The following is a 24,402-nucleotide window of genomic DNA, read 5'->3' as shown; positions in this document are numbered from 1 at the left end:
AGCTCTTACTGAAGACGAATGAATGAAAATATCTTGGTAATGAATACAACATAGACATTGAACATAAGAGCTGTTTATTTTTCTTAGATCAATAAATTTGCAAGATGCACCAATGAACCAGCCTGACCTGATTAAATGATCAGGAATGCTCTTGTACAAATAAAGACTATTCTAAAATTAATGTCCATTTAAAAATATTTTCTGTTTAGAGTAGGACACCAGTGACCAAAATAAACAAATACCAATTAGATATGACATTTACATAAGAAAAAGTATGTACTCAGTTAATCATTTGTTACACTGCACCCCAGGTGCTTCCAAAGGCATGATCATGTGGAGAAACTGTCATGATAAAATCTAACCATAGACAGAATACAAAATAGTAGGGGCAAATTGGAAAAGCTAAAATTCCTTTGATAACTGTACTCTCTCCATGGACATTGTGAAAGGTAAAAAGTTCTACAGAATATTTTTGCCAAGCAAAAACAGTGACAATGTGCTATAATTCTCATATAAGACTAAAGTGTTTAGTGCATTAGCAGCACATACTGAGAGCTTTACATATGGCACCTTGTTATTCATTTCATTTCCCTCTAATTCTCTATCTGATCAAGTAATCTTTTAATTACTATTAAGTTTAATTGCAGTGTGAATTAGGAATTTGTATGCTATTACTTTCTTGTTGTCTCCATCCAAATTGTCTTTCACATTATTTCACATCCTTCTACATTTAATTTCTTTCTAACCACAAACCCTCAGTACCTGCATCGACATCATTCTTCTTCCTCATCACATCCTCATCAATATTTACCACTTTCCTTTGATGTCCACATCACCCATTTTTCTTTTATTACTTTCTCAGACTCATCGAAGATTATTCTCTTGCTCTCAGTACTCATTCCTCATTATTTATTCACCTGTTTTTAGACATTCTGTAATTCCTTGAATTGTCTTGTCATTCTTGTATAGATTTCAACATATATAAGGTGCCTCTGCCTCAAGCACCCAGGCAGCCTTAATGTCTTATGGATGAAGTGTAATAATCTGTGATGCTTTCCGTCGCTGGTGTTTTGGAGACTTTGAAGACTCACTCTTGGGAGGCCACACTGGTTTTCCTAACTGTATATCTTGGTCCATAGTAAAGGTCTTCTTTGGCAGTTCAGTGTGAGGGGGCCACACTAAACAATGCTTATTTAATTTTTGGGGGGTTTGATCAGATTTTTCTTGTACCTTAGACACTTTTTCGTAGATGTCTGACACAGAACTGTAGCTGCTTTGTGAAAGGGAATATCTCCAGTCATGTTCTTCAGAAATGGTATTCATTAAATTTCCTCCACTCAGCAATTCTTTTTGAGACCTTTGTCCAAATCCTTCATCAAAATGTCCTTTAGATGTGAAGAGCTGCTTATAATGCGGTGGGCAGTATAAATGTCCATGGAGAGAGACATAGTTTCCAAGGCTGTTGATTATTATAAAGAAAGAAATTGTTCACAGATCTCACATCATCTCATATCACCTTCAGTCATGTACACTGTAGTTACTGTAGTAATTAGTAATTAGCATTTTTATAATTCACACTATACAAGTTAGTCAAACTTTTAATACAGTGTGCAAACAGGAATATGGCATACCTTAATTTATTTTTGCAGTGTTCACAGAAGAAACAGGATTTATGGAACTTCTTTTTGTCTGCTATCAGACCCTCCATGGGATACACTCTCTTCCGGCAAACTGTGCACAGCTCCGACTTTGGAACTCGAATCTGAAAAGAGATCAACAAAACAAACTGAGTTAACCCTTAAACAAGTTAGTTTACTTTCTGAGTCTAAGACGAACTCAAGAAATACTAGCTAATTATAAATCAAAATATTTACAGGAATACACATACAATTTAAATATTCTGTAAATATTTAGCACTGCCTGGGAGACCTGAGTTCATTGAGGCATACAATACAGACTAGCACTTTCTAAGCATAAACATGAAAATGTTCAAAATAGACAATACTGTGTGTATGCTTTGAGATAGAAATATAGTATTTGATTAAATGTCTGCAGTAATAGTATGTAATGTTTACTTTAATATTAAAAAAAGTCCTAAATTGTTCTTGTTGGAGATTATTCAGGTAAATGTCTGACTTCATCCATAAATTAGAATCAGATTTAAAAGTTATTAACAAGGAAAAATATAAAAAATCAAAAACCCCAAAAACCCTCACATTGAACACTCATTGTGAATCTTTGGAGGCCTGCTCTTTTTGCTCTCCCTGTTCTCTTATATCTCTACTCTAGTTATTTTTCTTTCGAATTTGCTTAATGTAATTATTTAGAAATGTTTTTTGTTCATCTTTTTCCCAAACCGATCATATCAATCTGTCCCCATTAAAATGAGGCGGAGATGAAGGAGGTCGTTAAAAATGGCACTTCCAACTAAGCAGCAAACAAAATGCTAAACTAATAAGTGTACTCCTTTGCAGCAAGGGAAGATTATGTAATGCAATTTAAGTACTGAATGTCACTAATTGTCTTCCTCCGAGAGCATGTTAGTAATGCTATATGTGAGATAAAGCTTGAAAATAGATACATTAAATCAACTCTAGGCAAGCAGGAACCCACTTAGTTGTCAACCATAAATACAGTGATGGGAAATACATAGTCAGACAGTATTGTTTTCGTTATTTAATATACCTCCATATTTACACAGATACTTTTGACTTTTGACTTTGTCTTGTAAATATGAACAAAAAAATAAGGTATTCATAAGTATAAACAAAGATATAGTATGTTTAAAAAACAAAAGTTGATAGGGGAAAAAATATTCAGATACTATATTATAAAATACATATGTAAATGTTACAGAAATATAAATCAAGCTCTAGATACAAATGCTGCAATTTTTTTTTTTTTTTTTTTGCAAATTGCACCTGGTGTCATTATAAAAGATATTGCCATGGTTGGTAAGATTTCACGCACCAAGCAGCAATTATGGTGAAGGTGAAGGAGCTTCCTAAAATTCTCAGGGACAACATTATTAAACAGGACTTGAAAGGGAAAGGCCAAAAAGCCATAACAAAGACCTTAAACATCCTTGTCAGTACAACTGGTTCGATAATATGCAGGTGGAAAGTTCATGGAACTACAAATAATCGTCTCCGGACAGGTGTGACATGCAAGATTTCACAGCATGCTCTAAGACTAATGATAAGGAAGGTAAGAGAAAGCCAGCAGTCACTTGAAAAGAGTTGTACAACAACCTGAAAGCAGCAGGAACAACAGGTACACAGAGAACAATAAGCTTCACCACAATCATCTCCATTCCTACAAACCATACAAAACTCCTCTGTTAAAAAAGAAGCAACATATAATATACTCTGGTCAGACAAAACTAAAATAGAATTATTTTGCAGTAATTCAGCTCATGTTTGGTGAAAGAAGGGTTGTGAGTATGATCCCATACACACACCATACACGCAGTGAAGTATGGAAGAAAGAGCATCATGATATAGAGCTGCTTCTCTGCAATTGGGACATTACACGTCTTCAAAGGAAACATGAATGGAACAATGTAGCAGGACATATTAGAGGAGAATTTTATCTCATCGGCCAAGTAACTGAATCTGCTGAGAAGATGGATGGTTCAACAACCCCAAATAGCCAAAATAACTCAAGAAGGCCTTGCCGTGAATTCCACTGAATATTAATGGAGGACTTTGTGAATTGTGAGTCCATCAGTGGGACCCTCATAACCTTGAGGAAATGGAGACAATTTGCCAAGAAGAATCGGCCGCAATTAAACCACAATGCTGCAAAAAAGCTAATATTTCAAAGATGTAACTGCCAACAACAGCTTTGCAACAAAGTACTAATGTTGTAAATTTGTGCTGTCTGAATACTTTTTTCCCTATCAGTTTTGTTTTTTTAAACATATCATTAATGTCTGTTGACATGTCTTTGACAAAGTCAACAGACATTATGTGAGTGAATTTGAAGTGACAAAAGTGTCTGAATACTTATTTTCCCTCACTGTATATGTATTCTGAGAACTGTATACACATGCAGCATGGATGGGTTTAACTACAGTCTGTTTTGCAGGCACTGATTCTGCTTCAGCTTGCAGTTAGTTTCCAATCCTCTCATGCAATGTTAGCATGTTTGTCAGTCACTGCAATCTCTCTTTAATCTGATAGCCAGTTAGGTTCCCTCACCTGAGACACTGTAGCCTAGGCTTTTAAACACACTCTCACTCTCAGTCCACATCTCATGGAATTTTTTCAATAATTCTTCAGCAGAGGCCTCAGGGGATACCTTCACCTCTGGGGCCTTTTTCTTCACAGCATCAGCATAAGAGAATGGAACATGCTGTGAGGCAACACTCTCAGAATGTTTAGATATGGTTGTGGTGCTTCTTGTCCCAGTTATCTTTGTGCCAGCTTCATCAACAGTAGAGTAATGTTCTGTAAAGTTTTTTGTCTCTGAAAAGCCATATGGATCGACTGACTTCTCCAGTATTACATCTTTGAGCAGAGGCAGAGGTGAGGTCTCTTGGGAGATCTGCTGCAATGTCTGTTGAAGCTCATGCTTTGAATCTTGAGGTGTGATTCCACTCACTCTTGACACCTGCTCCTCCTGTTTGTTTTTCTTTTCTTTCACAGAGGAACTTTGCTCAGACATTTCAAAAATGTCTTTTAGAGCCTTGATGTTATAGTCTGGTCTATCTAGGGCTTCAGTTTCAATGCCAGATTGTTCTAGGATGTCAGTAGTTTCTTTACTGTACTGATTCTGTGCATCTGGGCTCTCAAATTTGCTGACCAGTCCAGACAAGTCAATCTCTAGAAAACCTTCTTTCTCTGGTACTTTAGTTTCATCTTCTTCTGTATCCAGCCCTGAATGCTCAGGAATATAACTGGCGTTTTTCTGTACTTCCTGACTCTTCTGTTGAATTGATGTCACCTTTTCAGCGTCCTCTGAAAATTCTTCCTCAGAGTCTTTACGCTCTTTCGGAATCCTTCCATCCTCAGCAGGCTTAGAATCAATTTTGACTTGACAGTGAAATGTGGATGGAATTTTCACAACCTCAGACCTCTTCCCAGTAACTGACACCGGATGATGCACAGGATCAGGTGAGGGTCCATGAGAACGTTTAGCTGCTTCCTCTGAACATTCAGAGTCTTTACGCTCTTTCAGAATCCGTCCATCTTCAGCAGGCTTAGAATCTATTTTAATTTGACAATGAAATGTGGATGGAATTTCCACAATCTCAGACCTCTTCCCAGTAACTGACACCGGATGATGCACAGGATCAGGTGAGGGTCCACGAGAAAGTTTAGCTGTTGCTTCTCTGAGCCTTGTTAGACTGCTGGCTCTCTCTAGAGTGGGTGATGGAGAAGCTCTGCTTAAACGTGATGTAGGTGTTTCAGATCTGCGTGGTGGAGGAGTAGGTGGCATTGGTGGAGGTGATGGCACTACTTTCTGTGGTGAATCAGTTCTTCTTGTGGATTCAATGGTGATAAATGTGGGTGAAGGTGAGCGCATTTTTAATGAAGGTGATGGTGATCTGGGGTCAGGAGGATTTTTGCTCTTGTCTTGCTGCTTGCGACTTTCACGTGTGATTTTTTTCTCCTCTACTTTCTTTTGAGTTTCAACTTTTTTGGAGTCTATAGTGATTTTTGAGATCCTTTGAGCAGCTTTGCCTGAAACCATTTTTTCAGATGTAGTTTCACATTCATGTTTTTCAGTAGCTGCAACATTTCTTTCAACATCCATTAGTTTTACTTGAACGAGATTTTGTACATGAGCTACAATTTCTTTGAGTTTTTCCAAATTATGCTCATCTACAGCTTTCACCAAGCTATTCTTTTCCTCTGGTCCAATAAGCCACTCTGGGATTTCATTGAGTAATGTCTTCACACTCTTGAAGTCCATTTTTTCTGTAACTTCCATAACTTCTGAGATATAAGACAGCAACTTCTGAGCTTCTGCACATCTTTGTAATGCCTCTGTGCTCTCTGTCAAAGTCATGGAAGGCTTCCTTTGTGTCAGCTCCCCTGTCACGTTTATGCTTTCATCTTTAGATTTCTGTTGGCTGTCAACTTGTTCCTTCTTTTTCAGAGAAGTCTTGGCCTGTTTTTGAGACTTTACCATAGTGCCCTGGTGCTGCAAACTTTGCTGATCTTTACTCTCTGTGATGGTGATCTCTTTCTGGACTGCAATGTGTTCTCCTTGAATGGTTTTGTGGGTCTGCACCACCGCAAATTCCTCTTGTTTCTGATTAGATGTCAAAACTGGAGATTTTACCTCTGAGGGGGACGCGGGCAGAGGAAGAGTGGTATTACTTTGTATTTGCCCCTGGGCTTGTTGAGCTGTGTCCTTATCTTTCTTGGATTTAGCTCTCTTCTTTTTCTTCGGAGAGGCAAGACCATCCTCAACCTGCTTTTGTGTGGCTTGTTTTTCCACTTTAATCTCTGTCTCTGTAACTTTCCTTTCTTTGTTCTCTCTCACCTGGACATTTTCCGGTGCCACCTTTACCACTTGAGTTTGATCTGCTGGCTTTTTTTCTGTGCCCTCATCTTTCTTGCGGCCTTTCTTCGCTTTTTGAACCTTTTGCTCAGCTACTTTAATTGCAGTCGCTATATTTACCTTTGAAGGGATGCTTTGATCAGGGGACATCTTTCTCTGGCCTGTTTTTGCAGAGATGTTAATTTTCTTACTTTCCTCGACCGCAGTTTTTTCGGCCAAACTATTATTTACAATATCTTTCTTGACACTTTCTGTATCAGTTGCACTACTGACAGAGTCATCTATAGAGACAGTTGGATGATCTTTTTCTTCACCTAGTGCCAGTACATTTGTGATTACCTGTGCAGTATTGCTAATAACCATCTCTGACTGTTTAACAGAAGTAGAGGTTACTTGCTGAACACTAGTTGTCAAGGACCGGTATTTTTTCTTCTTTTTAGATGCGGTACATGTGGTCTGCTGCTGAACCGAAGTGTTTTGAGATGTCTGATTAGAGATAACAGACTGCTTAGCTGAGGAAATAATGGCAGATTCAGAAGGAGATTTTTTATTTGTGGTAGAGATTAAAGGCTTGCTTGGTGGAGCTTCTGAATGTGCAGCATTCTTGGATGAATCATACACCTCTGAGTTGGGTGTCGTTTTGGTCACATTATTTTCTGTTTTCTCTTGAGGGAAATCAAATGGTACACCCTGTTCAGAATGTGCAGTGCTCTTGCCTCCTGAGGAAAGCATTTCAAGGGCTGTACTGACAGACTCACACATGTCAATTTCAAAGGCTGGTGAGCTGGATGATGTGTGGCTCTCCTTTTGCTGCTGTCTGTATTTTTGCTCAGCTTTAATTAATGGAGTTTTGAAGTTACTTATCAGAGATTTGCTTGGTGGCGGTGGTGAATCTGGTGGAATGAGACCCAAGGGAGGATGTGGGGACGCAGGTGGCTCCACTGAAATGGATGATTGGATCTCAGATGAGACCAGAGTGGATGAAATTGATGAAACCATACATTCCTTCTCTGATGTGCTGATTTTTTTCACTGTTTCAGTGTTTGTAGGCACTTGCAAAGCTGATCTGGAATGTATATCCATTTTGTCAAGATGTATGACTGGTTCCAACTTTGGCACTTTACATAGGATTGGAGCTTTGACTGGTTTTACTGTCAGTTTGCTAGGCTTGGTTGGTGTTATATTGGGAATGAGGTCTAGCTCCATCTGAGTTGGAGGAGGAGGAGGGAACTCTTGTTCAATTGCAGGAGGAGGTGATGGAGTAGGAGGGGGAGGTAAATGGTCAGGATCTGATTTTAGTGAGTCACAAGGAGGAGGACTGGGTGGTGGAGGAAGGTCATTATCACCATGGATAGCAGGAGGAGGGGTAGGAAAGGAAAGTCTATCATAATCTGGAGGAGGAGTTGGAGGAGCAGGGAATTCAGGCTCAGGCAGTGAAGACGGGAGAGATGGTACAGGAACCTCTTGCTCCCTGTCTTTGGTTTTATCTAATCTTATTATACCTTTAAGGTTTGTTTTGAGGTTGCGGAATTCAGTCTTTAAAGTTTTAACCTCATGAGTCTGTAATATTGTTTTGTGTTCTAGCACAGTGGTTTTCGATGCCTGTGTATTGGTTGTCTTTTGAGAGTTGAGTGTGTTTTTCTCTTGAGATGGGGATTCACTGTGCACTGATTTGGTGGTTACAATCTCTTGTACATTCATTGTTTGACTGTTTTTGGTTAAATTCTTCACTGTACTGGCAGGTGACTGAATCTCTTGTTGAGAAGAAGACTGGATTTTTGCTTTGGGAACTTTCACTTTTCTTATTGGTTCTCTTCTGGGAATCTTTGGGCTTGCTCGTTGTGCTGTTTCTAGCAAGCATTTTATTGTACCCTTAACATCCCCTTTTATCACCTCCTCTTTCTCTGACTGCACCTGCTCTTGTGTTTCATATAGTGATTTTATTGACAGCTTCACGTCACCCTCTGTGCTGGCTCTGCGTTGCATTCTGGGAGATGAAGGAGGTTCTAATAAGAGCTGAATTGTCCCTTTCACATTTCCCTGGACTTCTATCTCTTGCTGGTAAACCTTTCGCTCATTAGAAGCCTCTTGTAGGCTCTGCAAGGCTGAATTAATGTCACCCTTTACAATTTCATCTTTCTCCACCTCCCTAACTGCTTGTTTGGCTTCCTCCAGAGATTTTAATGCACCTTTGATATCACCTGGAACTAAATCTTCAATAACAATTTCAACTTTAGCAGTAGCCAAGTCTTTCAATGATTTCAATGCTCCTTTGATGTTGCCAGGGATGATTTCAGGCTTTTCAACCTCTTTAGGATGCATTTGGGCATCTTGAAGAGACTTGAGGGCAGTGGATATGTCACCTTTTACAATCTCCTCTTTCTCCAGAACAACTGACTGATTTATGGACTGTGTCAGTGAGTTCAGAGTGGCTCTTAAATCACCTCCTACTATTTCTTCTTTCTGGAGATGTTCAGTTGAAGGCTCTGTCATGAAAACCTTGACTACATTATGGACATCACCAGGCACAATATCTTCCCTATCCACAAGGCGACAGATTTTAGCCTGATTATGCATAAGGCTTTGTTTTGTCCCTCTAATATCACCACCAACAATTTCTTCCTTTTCTTGCTTACATATTTCTATCTCATCATGCTCTGATTGGAGCTTTTTCAGGTATTCCAGAGCCCCTGACTCAATGCACGTTGAATAAAAGCTCACATTTCCCTTTTCTGTGTCATCTACCTTAATTTTAACGATCTGTTCTGTGTCTGGATTATAAAGTTTTTCTAGACAGCCTTTTACATTGCCTTTGATCACATCCTCTTTTTCAATATCGGTATCGTCTTGTTTATTAAAAAGAGAGTATATAGTCATGCGAACATCTCCTTTTTCATTCTCCTGAATAAGAAGGCCATGTTTGCTCATGCTCTCCTCCTTCAGTAGGTTGTTTATAGCTTCTTGAATGTCACCCCGAATAATTTCCTCTTTTTCTACATTAATGCCAGATTCCTGGTTGAACAGCTGTTCCACAGTGCTACTGATATTTCCTCTTTCCTCTGCACTGATAACAATTCCTTTTTCCTTTGTCTCTTGCCTGTAGAGGAGATTCATCATGATGTTCTTCAAGTCTCCTTTGATGATTTCTTCCTTCTGAATCTCAGGGGGCTCTTTATTCATTAGATTATACTTAGCCATGCGCACATCCCCAATCTCATCAGTCTCTATTATAATTCCTTTGGATTCCACCATTCTGTGACTGTATAGCTCATTAAGAGTTTCTTTTATACTTTTACCAACGATTTCAGTTTTCACTGCACTGTTCACATTGAAGTCAGGAAATGGAGTAGTTTCAAAAAGCCAAGTTGTTGTCTTCACATCTCCCTTGGGTATTTCTTCACAGATGAGCTGCTTAGTCTCCCCCTTTTCATTGATGCTATTGAATGGATTTTTCTCAAACAACCACACAGATTGTTTTACATCTCCTTTGACCTGTTCTTCCACAACAACTGTCTCCATCTGGTTTTCTGTGTTTTCCCCATGGATCTGATCAATGGTGTGCGTCTCAAACATCCACTTAGCTGCCCTAACATCGCCTTTATGAATCTCACTCATGCTAACAGTGCGGACTAACTTCTGTGACATCAAGTCAGATTCAAAGCGCTCTTTGTTTGCCTTGACATTACCCCCTCTAATGTCCTCCACAGTTTTAACAGAGATTTGGCCGTGGTCAGTAATTTTGTCAAGAGGTTGGGTTTCAAATTTCCATCTAGCAGAACTGACATCACCTTTTAGAACATCCTCTTCGGTAACAGCTTTGATTAGGTAGACTTCATCAGTATCTCTAATGGAATCAAGGGGCTTTGTTTCAAATAACCAACGGGCGCCCACTACATCCCCTTTCAGTATCTCTTCTTTTGTAAGTGTGGTCACTTCATGGTAATGTCCTTCTTTGTCCTGGATGGCGTAAAGTGGCTGAGTTTCAAACATCATTGCATAATTTTTAACATCTCCTTTCTCTTCATCCTCACAGGTTATTCTCTGCAGTTTTTTTATCTCTGACTCAGAAGAGATCTCTTGGATTTTATCTAAGGAACAGGTCTCAAAAACGAATCGACCCTTATCCACATTGCCTCCCTGGATGTCAGTCACAGTGCGTGTCTCCTTTACTTCATTTGGGTTCTCATGGATTGTATCTATTGAATGGTTTTCAAAGAGCCATTTGCAGTTTCCTACATTTCCTTTCTTAATGTCCTCAGCCTGGTCTGACCTCAGCTGGCGCATGAATTCCTCCGAGGTTGAGGTCATGACATCAGAGGACTGGTTCTCAAATATGTATTTCATTCGTGATACATCTCCAGACTGGATATCAATCTCAGTCATCTGCTTAAAATTGCATCCGTCCTCTCCAGTGATGTTTTCAATGTTCTCGCTCTCAAAGAGGAAGCAAGCTGTACGTACATCTTTTCCCTGAATGTCCTCTTGTTTTACAGTGCATTCTTTCAATACTGTCTCAGACTCATCTCGGATGGTATCAAGCGCTTGAGTTTCAAAGAGCCAGGTGCAGGTTTTAACATCACCTTTATGAACCTCGTTATTTCCATTTTCACTCTTGCGCTCAACCTTTTCATACAGTACATCCATCGGTTTGGTCTCAAATAGCCACTTACAGGTCTTTACATCACCTTTCACTATATCAGTTGTCTCTTTAATAGCACACTCTTCATCTTCAATATTGCTGAAGTATTTGATGGCATCAAGAGGCTGTGTTTCAAAAAGCCATTTAGCTGTTTTGACTGTACCTGTTTCGATCTCTTGCTGAGTAATCCCTTTAATGACTTGGTACTTGCTTATACTTTCATCAAACTGGTCAATAGGGCAGGTTTCAAACATCCACTTACAGGTTTTCACATCTCCTTTCACAATCTCTTCACGCCTCACAGTTTTCACTTCATGATAGTGGCCTAAGCTATCCTGCATAGCATAAATTGGTGTAGATTCAAAAAACTCTTTGTTGGATTGTACAGAGCCTTTGGTCACACCTTCAACTCGAATCCTTTGCTTTTCATCATATCTGCTCATATCATATGTTTCAAAGATTTGCATGTAATTTGTTACATCCACTTTTTCAGTGTCCTCTACATTCACTGTTCTAGTTATTTCCTTTTTTCCATCCCTAATTTGTTCTAGTGGCTGGCTTTCAAACACCACTTTCTGGTGTTGAACAGCACCCTTCTCTTCGTCAGCTGTCACCCTTTCTTTGAGTTTCCCCACTTCTGCAAGTTCCATCAACTCATCTTTTGGAACAGTTTCAAAAAATTGTCTGGCACCTTGAACATCCCCTCTGATAATTTCTTCAGTGTTCACAGGTCTGGCATTTGAATCATCCTTTAATGTGTCCATAGGCTGAGTCTCAAATACCCAGCAATTCCTGCGCACATCACCTTTGTAGCTTTCTTCATCTGTCTGTTCAATGTTAATCATTTTTATCACTTCCTTCTTTTCCTCTCTGATATCTTCAAGTCTCTGGTTTTCAAATAGCCATTTCTGATGTTTTACATCACCTTTCTCTTCTTCTGAGGCAGCTATTTTCTTTAGCTTTCCCAGTTCATCATCCTCATTTTGTATGTCCTCTAGAGGCGGATTCTTCAACATCCATCTTTGGTGTCGTAGGTCCCCTCTGTCTATGTCAGCTGCCACCCTTTTCTTCAGCTTTCCCACCTCTGGCAGTTCCTTCAATTCTTCTAATGGTGCTGTTTCAAAAAGATGTCTTACTGTTTGTACATCACCACCAAGGATTTCAGTGGTGATAGATCTGGAGTTGGAATCATCTTTTAGAGTATCCATGGGTTGAGTCTCAAACACCATGCATTGTTTGCGAACATCAGCCCCAAGAATCTCCTCTTTCTGTTTTCTAAGTATCCTTTCCCACTCTTCATTTGAAGAGTTCAGCTTTTTTGTTTCAAATAACCATCTTCCTCTTTTCACATCATCTTTAATATTGTCTTCCAACGAAATACTGGAGATAAGCCTAACTTCAGAAAGGTCTTTGTTGATTTTGTCAAGAGGCTGTGTCTCAAAAAGCCACCGTGATGTTTTGACATCACCTTTCTCTGTCTCTTCACGGCGAACACAAGTAATTTCCACTATTTGACCCGAGTGCTCCCTTAAAACACACATACACTGGGTCTCAAAGTGCCAGACAGTTTTCTTCACATCAGATTTAATCTCTTCCATGACAGATTTCAGACTTAGAAGGTGTTTTTCATCCATGGTTTCAGTATCAACCAGAGAATCCATTCCCTGATTTTCAAACATGTACTGCATAGATTTTACATTACCATGGGTTGCTTCTTGTGTGAAGACAACCTCTTTGGTTTGCTCATCGTCACCATGCATCTTATTCAGTGTGTCCATTGACTTTGTTTCAAACAACCAGGCTGCTGCACGAACATCTTTTTTATCTATTTCATTGTAAGAAGCTTTCTTTGCAGAGTAACTAGTGTCTAGCTCTAACAAGGGTTGAGTCTCAAACAACAAAGCAGTGTTTTTTACATCACCTCCAGCTATGACTTCTTGCTGAACTACATTTCTGCTGTCCTCATCATCATCTGAACAAGTCTTTATGCAGTCGAGAGGTTTATTCTCAAACATCCAGCGCATAGACTGTACCTCCCCTCTCAGGATTTCATCCCATTCCAGATATTCTCTCTCTGGGCTCCTGTTAGGGCTGCTACCACTGTGTTCAAACTGGTGTATGGTATCCTGTACATCACCTACCCTCTCCTCATCCATGTCCATCTCATTTACCTCATTATATAAATCTTGCTCCAGGTCTTTCCTAACATCAGGGTGAATGTGCTTGCACAGGCGCTTCACTTCCAGTAGTTCTCTCTGTTTATAGTATTGATCTTTGTGAATGATGTGCTTCTTTGGGGGTGTAGGTGCAGGGGGCTCTGGGAAACCTGTGTCTTCAGAGAAATCCTCCAGTAAGTCTGGTGGTGGAGGAGGTAAGTAATCCAAGTCTTCATCGTCAGTAGAAGGCACAAATCCTAAATGCTCTGAATCTGTTCCTGAAGCTTCTATTGTATCATTTGATCGGACAGACATGTCACCCATGTAGGCCTGATGGGATATGTTTACATCCGAGGCCTGCTGAGAATGGTTGACTTTATGTTCAATCTTTTTTAGGGAAAGAAAATTTGATTGTATTATTCAGCAGAGGTATCTCAGCCCATTTTTATCAAAGCTAAAATGTCTGATATGATTGGGCAGTCAAGTTTAAAAAATCAAAGATTTTTCTATTTTGTTCCTTTTTTTCCAAAGTTCAAAGTTTTTTCACGGTAGATGGACATAAAAGAAAATAAATAATCGTTAGCAGTACTATGATGGTTGGTAATTATTGTGTACATACTGTATAAGATATCCCCAAACAGAGTAGACTGAGGAAAATAATTATAATAATGGGTACCTTATTACCTTAATTTTCTTATTTGGAGCCGCTTCCTCAATGGTTTTCTCAAATTTCCGTGCCAGTTCTTTGGCTGAGAGTTTTGGATAATACTCCTCTTCTTCTGCAATCATATATATAATACATTTTAAATTAGTCCTGATTGCAGAAATGTAACAATAATCAGTAATTAATAATATGAGTGAAATAATACATTGTTTCATTATAATTTTGCCAGAGACACTATTAAAATGGGCACAGCAGCTGTACACCTTTACCCTCATAATAAGTTTTCAAAGGATCCATGAATATGCATGAATATGCAAATTTGAATACTATTTCCCCAAAACTTAGGTTATACAGTGCTAATTTTTATAGCATACTTCACTATTACAAAAAAACAAGTGGCCACAATGGGAAACATCCTTTAGATTCAAGCTGTTCAGCCTATTACATGGGATCCAAAATGAAATTTAAGGATTTTGGTCCCAATATGATTTATTTTTAAATACGTACTGGGAAAGTCTCTGTCCTAAATAGAAAAATGTGATTCTAGCACTGGTGAGTGCCACAGGTCCCTGGTGTTGATCCTAATCTCAGGTTACTGTCTGTGTAGTGCATGCATGGGTGTCCTCTATGTTCTCCGGTTTCCTCCTACTTCCCAAAAATATGCTAGTAGGTGGATTGGATATGCTAAAATTGCCTCAGGTGAGTGCATGTGTGGTGCTCTGCAATGGACTGGCATCCCATCCATGGTGCCTTGTGCCCAGTGTTCCTGGGATAGGTGTGTCCACTGCAACCCTCACCAAGATAAAGCACTGTGGTAACATATTTAATGCAAATACCAATTTATATATGGGTATACGCACACACACACATATACCACCGATCAGCCATAACATTAAAACCACCTGCCTAATATTGTGTAGGTCCCCCTAATGCAAACCGTTCTGACCTGTCGAGGCATGGACTCCACAAGACCTCTGAAGGTGTGCTGTGGTATTTGGCACCAAGACGTTAACAGCAAATCCTTTAAGTCCTGTAATTTGTGAGGTGGGGCCTCCATGGACCAGACTTGATTGTCCAGCACATCCCACAGATGCTCAATCCGATTAAGATCTGGAGAATTTGGAGGCCGGGTCAACACCTTGAACTCTTTATTATGTTCCTCAAACCATTCCGTGATCTGCAAAAATGTTTAGGTAAATCCAAGTAACATCCACATGAATGCCAGGACCCAAGGTCCCAGCAAAACATTGCCCAGAGTATTACACTCCCTCCGCCAGCTTGCCTTCTTCCCATAGCGCCCACCATCCAGGTGATGTAAAAGAAACCGTGATTCATAATACCAGGCCACCTTCTTCCATTGCTCCATGGTCCAGTTCTGATGCTCACATGCCCAGTGTAGGAGCTTTCGGCTATGAACAGGGGTCAGCATGGGCACTTTGACCAGTCTGAAGCTATGCAGCCCCATATGCATCAAGCTGCAATGCACTATGTGTTCTGACAGCTTTCTATCATAGCCAGCATTAACATTTTCAGCAGCTGGTGCTACCGTAGCTCTTCTGTGGGATCGGTCCAGGTGGTCCAGCCTTCGCTCCCCACGTGCATCAGTGAGCCTTGGGTGCCCATGGTCCTGTCACTGTTTCACCAGTTGTGCTTCCTTGGGCCACTTTTGGTAGGTACTAACCACTGCATACCAGGAACACCCCACAAGACCTGCTGTTTTGGAGATGCTCTGACCCACTTGTCTAGCCATCACAATTTGGCCCTTGTCAACGTTGCTCAGATCTTTAAGCTTGCCCATTTTTCCATTTTCACATCAACTTTGAGAACTGACTGTTCCTTTACAGTTCCATTGTAACGAGATAATCAATGTTATTCACTTCACCTGTCAGTTGTTTTAATGTTATCTGATCGGTGTGTGTGTGTGTGTATACATACAATATATATATATATATATATATATATATATATATATATATATATATATATATATATATATATATATATATATATATATATACATGAGGATCAATGTAATAAATTCTCACCATTCTCACCATGATGGTTTTCAACATTGGAGGCCACTTCTTGGTGAACAGTCTGATGTGCAACCTGTTCAAGAATGTGTAATAATTATAACCTAGATTAAGTGCAAAAATATAATACACATTCAGCCCCATAACCCACAATCAGTGTTTCATGGACTGTACTACTGCAGTTTATGTACTTATTAAAGTATTGGCAGTATTACTGCCATTACAAATGACATCTTTTTACTAGAAAATCACAAAATATATTGTGGCATGGAGTTTGAGAGGGAAAATCCAAATCATGTTTTATTTAAATGGCAGGAGCCATGGGCAACAAAGTTGTGTTGTTTAGGCTCTTGTAGCTCCACAGGTTCATTAGAAGTTTAGAGGAGGACCATCTCCAACATTCAATGGAGTAACAAATAGGCAAAACATAAATTATATTACAGTTCTTTAGAGGTCCTCAGAGATGTAAATTAGAGTGCTGTGATTGCCTGTGTAGCTTCATTATACTGCCTGTGTGGATTAGTCATTAGAGGTACTGCTTGAGGAGCATCTGTACCCTTTCATCCTGTTGGGATTCTACTCCTTTAATTCCTCGTCTCACTGATAGCTCAGATGAGTTTGATACTTCCTAGGTGTGATGGAAGACTGTGTCAGGTGAGGTTAAGATGTATGCAAAGACATAGGTGCACACACATACACACACACACACACACACAAACACACAAACACAAATATTGTTTATCATTCAGTCTCAGTGTAGATATAGGCTATTAACATAAACAATCTACTAGGCAATTCATAGGTAGCTTTAAGGAGAACACAACGGCTTCGCCAAACAGAGAGGGTGCCTATAATCACAAAATTGAGCAATATTTTGCCAGTCTCTTTGTATTTTGTGTTCAGCCCTGCCAGCTGCAATCCACACAGTACCAGCTTATGGATGTGCCCTAAACTCCCAAACGCTATACCAATCAGTTGGAATTAGTAACTTATATGGTTAATAGTATCCACTTGGGGGTGATATTTAAGTTTAAGTTTGGCAAAAAAAAAAACCCATTTGCAAAGTAAAACACATGTGCATATACAAATCAGATGAACACACACAGCTCTGTTTGTTCTGACATCAACAACAAATCTCTATTTTATAGGAAGTCTTAATCTTTTTAAGTCTTGATCGATATAATCTGCACATCTCAAAACATTATTCTTCTCTCCCATGAATCCAGACAAACTCTCTCTCTTTTAAATAGCTCACAGCAAAAATCTCCTCGACTAATCCACAGATAATTAGAAGTAACTCCTATTCTGTCAATGATCAATTCAAGCAAGACTAATTAATGTTCTAATAGTGTGCGTCATCAAGAACAATTGAGATGGCCCTTTATTAATGAGAGGCATGCTGCAGTGACATTGTGCAAATCTGAATGAAATCTCCATTCCAGGAGTGTCACCATCAGCCTACAGATCTGGCTTGTGAATAAATAAACAGCATAATTTGTTTTCAGGCTCACATTAATTCACCCAGAGTGAGACAAAACAGGACAAGCTGGCAGAAATGCATATTTCAACGTAAACTCCCAGAGCACTTTAGCTCCTGTTGTTGCATTTGTAAAAATAATAGAAGTGAAAGCAGCTTTTAAAGCCTCCATTCTTGTTCAGTATTCAGCCTTATCTTTTCTCTAGAGTGGCATGTCAAATGCTGCAGGGAGTGGGGCATGCAGGAAGAAAGCACTGGTGTGGATGGATGGCTTGGATAGGCAGGCTAGGATTTTACAGGATTTGGGTCTCTTGAGTCTGCTTTTACATTTTCTATCTCTTACTGCTAGTCATTCACACAGGTGCTGCATGCATGCAATTAGCATTTGTGAATACTAAAAAGCTGTGTGTGGAATGCATCTTCAGCACTTTATTCCAGATACATTTTTGTTTGATTTTTTTTGGTTGTTTTATTATTAGAATTTTATTATTAGAATTAAGGAATAAAATCAATAAACTTTTATGCCATTGCTGACATCCTCTCTAATCCATACTGTGGCTGTGTGCAGACTATTAGGAAATTATTCTGAAATTACCTGCATAGATCTGTGTGTGTTGTGAAACTGTGTAACCGTGCGAGTGGAAGATTTCTCTTCACTCTCAAACTGTCTGCGAATGCTGGCCAGGCCTCCAGGCACGGAGCAGACTTCAGCTTCCTTCATGACCTAGCGAAGTGGACATAGGCAGAGAGAGAGAGATAGATACAAAAAAAAATCACACTAAATTTTTTTATAGTTGGCCTCACCATTCTTTCTTTTCTGTCACAAACTGCTAACCTGCACAGTATAACTGCACTCACAGACATAAACACATATCTTTATTCAGCTCAGAAGACTGATTGGTTATAAAGATGAGAAGTGAACAGAGTAACCTGTAGGAGGCAAAGGTGGCATGTAGGGGGCAGAGGTGGCCTATAGGGGCAGAGGTGGTCTGTATGGGCAAGGAATAGACTATAGTGGGCAAAGGTGGCCTATAGGGGGCAGGGGTGCCCCATAGTGGGCATCTGTAGTGTGACCTGTAGGGGGCAGAGATGGCATTTAATGGGCAGAGGTGGCCTGTAGGGGCAGAGATGGCCTTTAGTGGGCAGAAGTGGCCTGTAGGGGGCTGAGGTGCCCTGTATGGGGTAGACATGGCCTATAGGGGGCAGAGATGGCCTATAGTGGGCAGAGGGAGTCTGTAAGGGGCAGAGGTGGCCTGCAGTGGGCAGAGGGTGGCCTATAGAGGGCAGAAGTGGTGTATAGGGGCAGAGGTGGCCTATAGAGGGCAGAGGTGGCCTGTAGTGGACAGAGGTGGCCTATAGGGGCAGAGGTGGTGTATAGGGGCAGAGGTGGCCTATAGAGGGCAGAAGTAGTCTAGAGGAGGCAGAGGTGACCTGTAGTGCTGTATTGTAATACTATTTTAAAAGCCCTGCAGAAAGATAAAGGAAGTAAAGTGAGAGAGAGAGTGCCAGGTTTCTAGAGAGGTGTGTAATACCCACACTGGTCAGCTGTCAACACATTCCACTCTCAAAACAATTAAAGCCATCAGCTGCAACCACAAAACACATTTAGATGCCCTGTATCAGGACTGAAGTCTTTAGTTTAAGACCAACTGTGGAATGTCACAGGCAAATTGTGGCAAGGCCAGTGAATTTGTCCAAAAGTGCAAAATATTCAAGAGCAAAAACAGCAGGTCTGTCAAAAATCACTCATAAACAAGGTTGTGGGGATTTGGGCTATGAACAGAGATCCAAAAAGAAATCTTTATGACAGTAAAAAAGTGATATATTTATAATGAACTGCTTATCCAAATTCATCTTCTCCATTTCTTTTCTCTCTCTCTTGCATATCTTGATTTCACAGCTAAACCTAAGGTAGCATATTTGTAGGCATATGTAATATTTTTTTATGTGTGTCTTCCAAGGATGCAGGAAGTCTTTCAGGATTCTTTTAACTGCAACTGCTAATAACTGCTAATAAAAATAATTAATTAATTTAATAATAATAATAATAATAATAATAATGATAATGATAATAATAATAATAATAATAATAATAATAATAATAATAATAATAGACAATTTGTGCAAAACAGATTTACTGCAATTTCTTTTCAATTCAGCCTACGGGAAGAAGTCATCAATTTAATACCCTGCTGGTATTCATGCACACACTCCTTGTCTTATATACACACAGATTTGCAGGATTTGAATCACAGTCATAAGCACTGGGTTCAACCTGTAGAGCTGTATTTGAGTGTGTTTGCGCATGTGTGAGCTTGTGTACCCCGTTGGAGAAGCCTGGTGTGTCCTGCTTTGAGACTGCAGCTTGGTACATGGCCATGCGGTTCTTTAGAGGGATGGGTTCAGAGTGAGGCCTGCTCCTCTGCTGCTCTGGCCCCTCAGGATGACCAGGCCTGGGTACCAACCCGCTGCCTGCAGCTGCACATACACACACACACACATCAAATAAACAACAGAACTTACTGGAAAGAGACCACTTGGAGACACCCAGTACACAACTATATATAACAGATCTCAACTTTCTACAGTGGAATATTTTTAGTGGCGAGACCTTCCATGATAAATAAAAATATAAAATGAGGAATACAAAAAAATGAAACATATAAAATAAGTGGAATATAAATTCCATAACATATAACACTATGTTACATCATGCTCTGAGCAAGCTGAAAAATCCACTCGTCCAAAATTAAATATAGCCGCACACCATACAAGGAGTTCGTATTCTAAGGGCAGAGGATCCTTATATCCTTGCACTATGCATTTATCAGAGGTTGTTGCAGTGCGAGGCACGTGAATGTTTACCTGAGCAATATCTCATTTTGACACAGCACCACAGTGTGCAGAAGTTAAATCTAGAGAAGAAAACAGACTGGCTGTCAGCCATGTCTTAAAGCAATTAACTGTATGTTGTTGGCATATGGAGTCACTTTGTTACTATATCCAGCTTATACTTGCATCATGCAGGTGGTTGCAAGGTTGAAATGGACTCCAAAGGATCAAGAATGTCTTCCTTCTTAATGAATTATTCAAATCAAATATATTCAAATCAATTGCACAATGTCCCACTGACAGTCCAATTAAACATGTGAGATTATAGATTTGTGTCTCTGCCTGTTGTAAAACATCTTTACGATAATGAGCTGCTGGCAGCCCAAACATTTCCATATCTTTGGGGCACGTGCACACACGCGCACACACGCACTCACACGCACTCACACACACTCACACGCACACACTGGATTATTCTCATTACCTGAGGAGAGTGAAAGCTACATGTGAACCCAGACAACCTGTTTATGCCTATCTCTTTCACAGATGTACAGCGTGAGAGAAAAATGTCTCCTTTGTGCTAAAGCAAGCCAACTGCCCTGACTTACTCAGTAATTAAACTGCGACATTGCTTCTGATCTGAAATGGCTTTTAAAAAAAGAGTGCAGTTCTACAGCTTGTGCAGGTCTGTTGTAATAGTTCAAAGCACTGACACTGTTTACTCCTGTAAAGAAACTGTGAAACACAATTCTATGTGGTCATATTCCAGTCCTTTGACCTTTTCCCCTTCAAATAACAGTATAAACAAACATGTGAATGCTTTACAAAACATCGAAAATAGGAATACAGTGCTGAGGAATGCAGTTTTGCCAACATGATTTGTGTAAAAACTCTTTGGCATTTCAGTCATTCTCAAATGAAAAATTCAATAGCTGGGGTATAATTTCAGAAGGTGAGTAGACCAGTAATATGCTGTAAATATTAAATTTGCATGAGGAGAGTGGTCCAGATTCCTTTTAGTAATACCATGTGGAGGATTTTTTTCTCGTCTTTTTGTGCCCTTCATCCAACACAAACATGTTATTAATTTTTTTTAATAAATTTGATTCTTGTGTAGACCATTCCCCTCATAAAAATTTGACTAATTCTGATACTGCATGCAGAAGAAAAGGTCCAGTTGTAATAAATTGTTAATAGTGGCATGTTGAAAGCAATGCATAATTATGTTGCTGCAATATAAATAATTATGATGCAACCATTTCTCTTCATTTCTTAAAAAGCTGCTTTAAACACATATTTCCTTTACTCAAGCAAATTATGGTTACCTTCCTATATAGTTATATTTTACATCTAGTTACATTATAATAAAATAATAATGTTAAATATACAAATTGTGCTGACTGGGCACTCTTAGAAAAAGAAGTCAAATCTGCACACAAACCTGAAGGAATCCATACAGGTTCTATCTAGATCCCTACATACTGATCCCTTTCAGAAAGGATTCCAAGTAGAACAGCTTTAGGAAGACGAAGACCACTTTTTCTGGGAGTGTACTGTATGTTTTACAATAACGATGATATGTTGTTAACTATACTTTGAACAGCAATCAAATTAATCAAATTGTGTTCCTATGCATTTGCCGCAGTAGCATACAGAGGCGAACACGGAAAGTTTATATCTCTCAGACAGGCAGTTACACAGCAGGATTTACATGTCTAGTCCAGTCATATCCACTGTATTCTTCCTCATAACTCTCCATAAATTATAAAAGCCAATATGCTATATGTAAATAAGGACTTGAAGGACCCTTAAAAATAGTTTGCATGCCAAAATGTGCACACAGTTCTTATAAACATCCTGCACAGTGCTTGAAACACATGACATTCGCTTTGCTAGTCTTGATACATTATGGCCTCCCTGGGTCTAGACCAGTCTCTGACCCTAAATTAGACCCAGTGGCACTGAAGGCATCTCAGAGAAAAGCAATCAAACTGTCAAGAGAAATGAGTCTAATACATTGCATGGCAGGAAATAAGTGTGATTGCTGTTATTTAAATAAAAGAAAAGCTTTAGATGCTACTATATGAAACATTTTTGCAATGTACAGAGAAGAACATGGTGGTCCCAAGTCATCGACATGTGACCTGAAAAGATCTGTTGTGTCAAAATGTGTCAACAGTTCTTGGCTATCTTGTGACAAGTAATGTTCAGTTGAGAGCTCACATAACAGAAATGTGAAGTAATCTAGGCGCCAAGTAGCTGCAAAAATAAATCTACCTTATTTTAAACCAGTGCAACAAGGAGGCTCAGGTTTCCTGTAGGGGAGCAGACATGAGAGAGCCTGTGAGAGGTTAAAACTGAAAGTCTGCTTAAATGAGCTGTGGGTGATTCCAGTTTCTTTAAATGGTTAAATACTGCATACTTAAGTGAAAAGAGGAGGCATTAAAATCATAGAGAAAATAACAATGCTTGCAGTGTAAGAATCTAAATATCGTAACAAGATTGTATTACAGTGATTACGACACTGAGAATATGCAATTCATATGATAATCTGTTTAGAATGGCCATATTGCATAATGACCAATTTAGAACTACAGTATTAATAAAAAGTAAAAGTAAAGAATAGATACCAGACAAGAATTAATAAAGTGAAACAACTGGTATCAATATCGATATCATATTGTATTCATTTCTCATCTGCTGATGTATTGTATGTTGTGAATATATGTTATGTTGTCGGCCAGAACATAGGTCATGCACATACACATTGGACCCAAACTGTCTTAAAGGTTGTGCCTTTGCAATTTTGCATAATATGGCGATCAAAGCTTGCAGAGTGTAATGGGTAATGGAAAATACTGAGTTGCTATCAGTATAGTATCATAAATGTAAAAAGTAGCATTGGTGTGTGTACAATGCTCTCCATAATAGTGTATCTAGCTTGGGAGTCACCTTAAAGCCATTTCAAACTACAAGATCTAGTAGTTCCTATGTTTACTTTTACTACACTAAACTTGCTAGCTTGCTTGCTAGTTTGTTCTGGAAGGTCATAAGCTAGTTTTTGGATAACCAATATAGTGTGCATGATCATTCTGTCACAATTCTGAACTTCCAGTGTCGATATAGAGACTGTCTAGAGAGTACCTAGAGATTGTAAATCACACCTAGATTTACAGTCAGACTTAAAAGGCTTTTCAACAGAGGATCCCTTCTGATACTTCAGTTTTATCAAAGACAAGACATATTCTGACAATTCTGCAGTGCTTAAATGGAATAGATCTTATGTATATGTATGATCCAGTAAACAGCTCAGTATGGGGCATCTCAGAGAGACAAGACAGTTGGTCTTCAATCAAACTAGTTGTTAAAATGTCAATGTAGCACAAACCACAACACAAAGGAATATGCATGATCTTGACAAATTTGTGAACCTTCAGCGGTTATGTTGTACCTTATCTACTGAAAACACCTGCATAGCTTTCCACTCTCCTAGTGTACTAGGGAATCGATTAATGCATCAGTCACCTCTGGGTCTTTCAGACCAGAAAAACCTGCACTTCAATCAATAAACACACCACATATTTACACCAGTTCTATTCCAAAACAGCTACAAAAGTGTTGCCTGTCTTTGTCACCCTGAAAATAAGAACAATGTTCTCATAATTACCTATTGCACAATTCAACATCAACCACAAACAGATTAATTGTCGATACTGACTCACCAACTGCGTGTAGCTCTAGCTTTAATGGACAAGTGTGAAGTGTGACAGAAATCCACAGATCGGGTCAGTTGTGCTCAGCCTGGCCTGCAGGTTGCCTAATGTGCCAGCAGTCTTCCCAATCCTGCCGTGGTGGTGGAGACCAGCTCCTCCAGCAGCCTCACTATGTTAACTCTGTCCAAAAGGCACTGAGGGACAGCTGATTTTATTTCTGAGCCCTCGTCTCCTCTGACTGCGCAATCCCACATACTACCAGTGAGGCTTTTTTTAGAGCTTTTTTTTTCAATGCCTTCCATGTTCAGGCCCTGAAATTCACTTCCATAGACTTCCTGCCCCCTCCTGATCTCTAATAAATCACCACATGCATTT

At 39.4% G+C, this 24,402-nt stretch overlaps 1 protein-coding gene across 2 annotated transcripts; it reads right to left on the bottom strand.

Moving 5' to 3' along the window:
• Positions 1–57: 57 nt before the first annotated feature.
• Positions 58–24,224, bottom strand: xirp2b (xin actin binding repeat containing 2b). Of its 2 annotated transcripts, none has more exons than XM_053234448.1 (8): positions 24,037–24,224; positions 19,806–19,960; positions 18,078–18,206; positions 16,018–16,081; positions 13,993–14,087; positions 4,203–13,695; positions 1,632–1,762; positions 58–1,459 (listed from the first exon to the last, which is right to left on the bottom strand). In XM_053234448.1, exons 2-7 carry the CDS (start codon positions 19,860–19,862, stop codon positions 1,671–1,673), a joined length of 9,930 nt encoding a protein of 3,309 aa, XP_053090423.1. In that variant the 5' UTR covers positions 19,863–19,960; positions 24,037–24,224; the 3' UTR covers positions 58–1,459; positions 1,632–1,670. The 2 variants fall into 2 exon arrangements, with proteins under 2 accessions (XP_053090423.1, XP_053090424.1); XM_053234449.1 differs by having other exon boundaries at positions 16,027–16,081.
• Between the last annotated feature and the right edge of the window lie 178 nt (positions 24,225–24,402).

The sequence above is a fragment of the Pangasianodon hypophthalmus genome, chromosome 5 (genome assembly GCF_027358585.1).
Source record: "Pangasianodon hypophthalmus isolate fPanHyp1 chromosome 5, fPanHyp1.pri, whole genome shotgun sequence".
In the NCBI taxonomy this organism is placed as follows: Eukaryota; Metazoa; Chordata; class Actinopteri; order Siluriformes; family Pangasiidae; genus Pangasianodon; species Pangasianodon hypophthalmus.
Note: the sequence above shows the minus strand (reverse complement) of the source record. Positions and strands in the feature narration are given on the sequence as shown.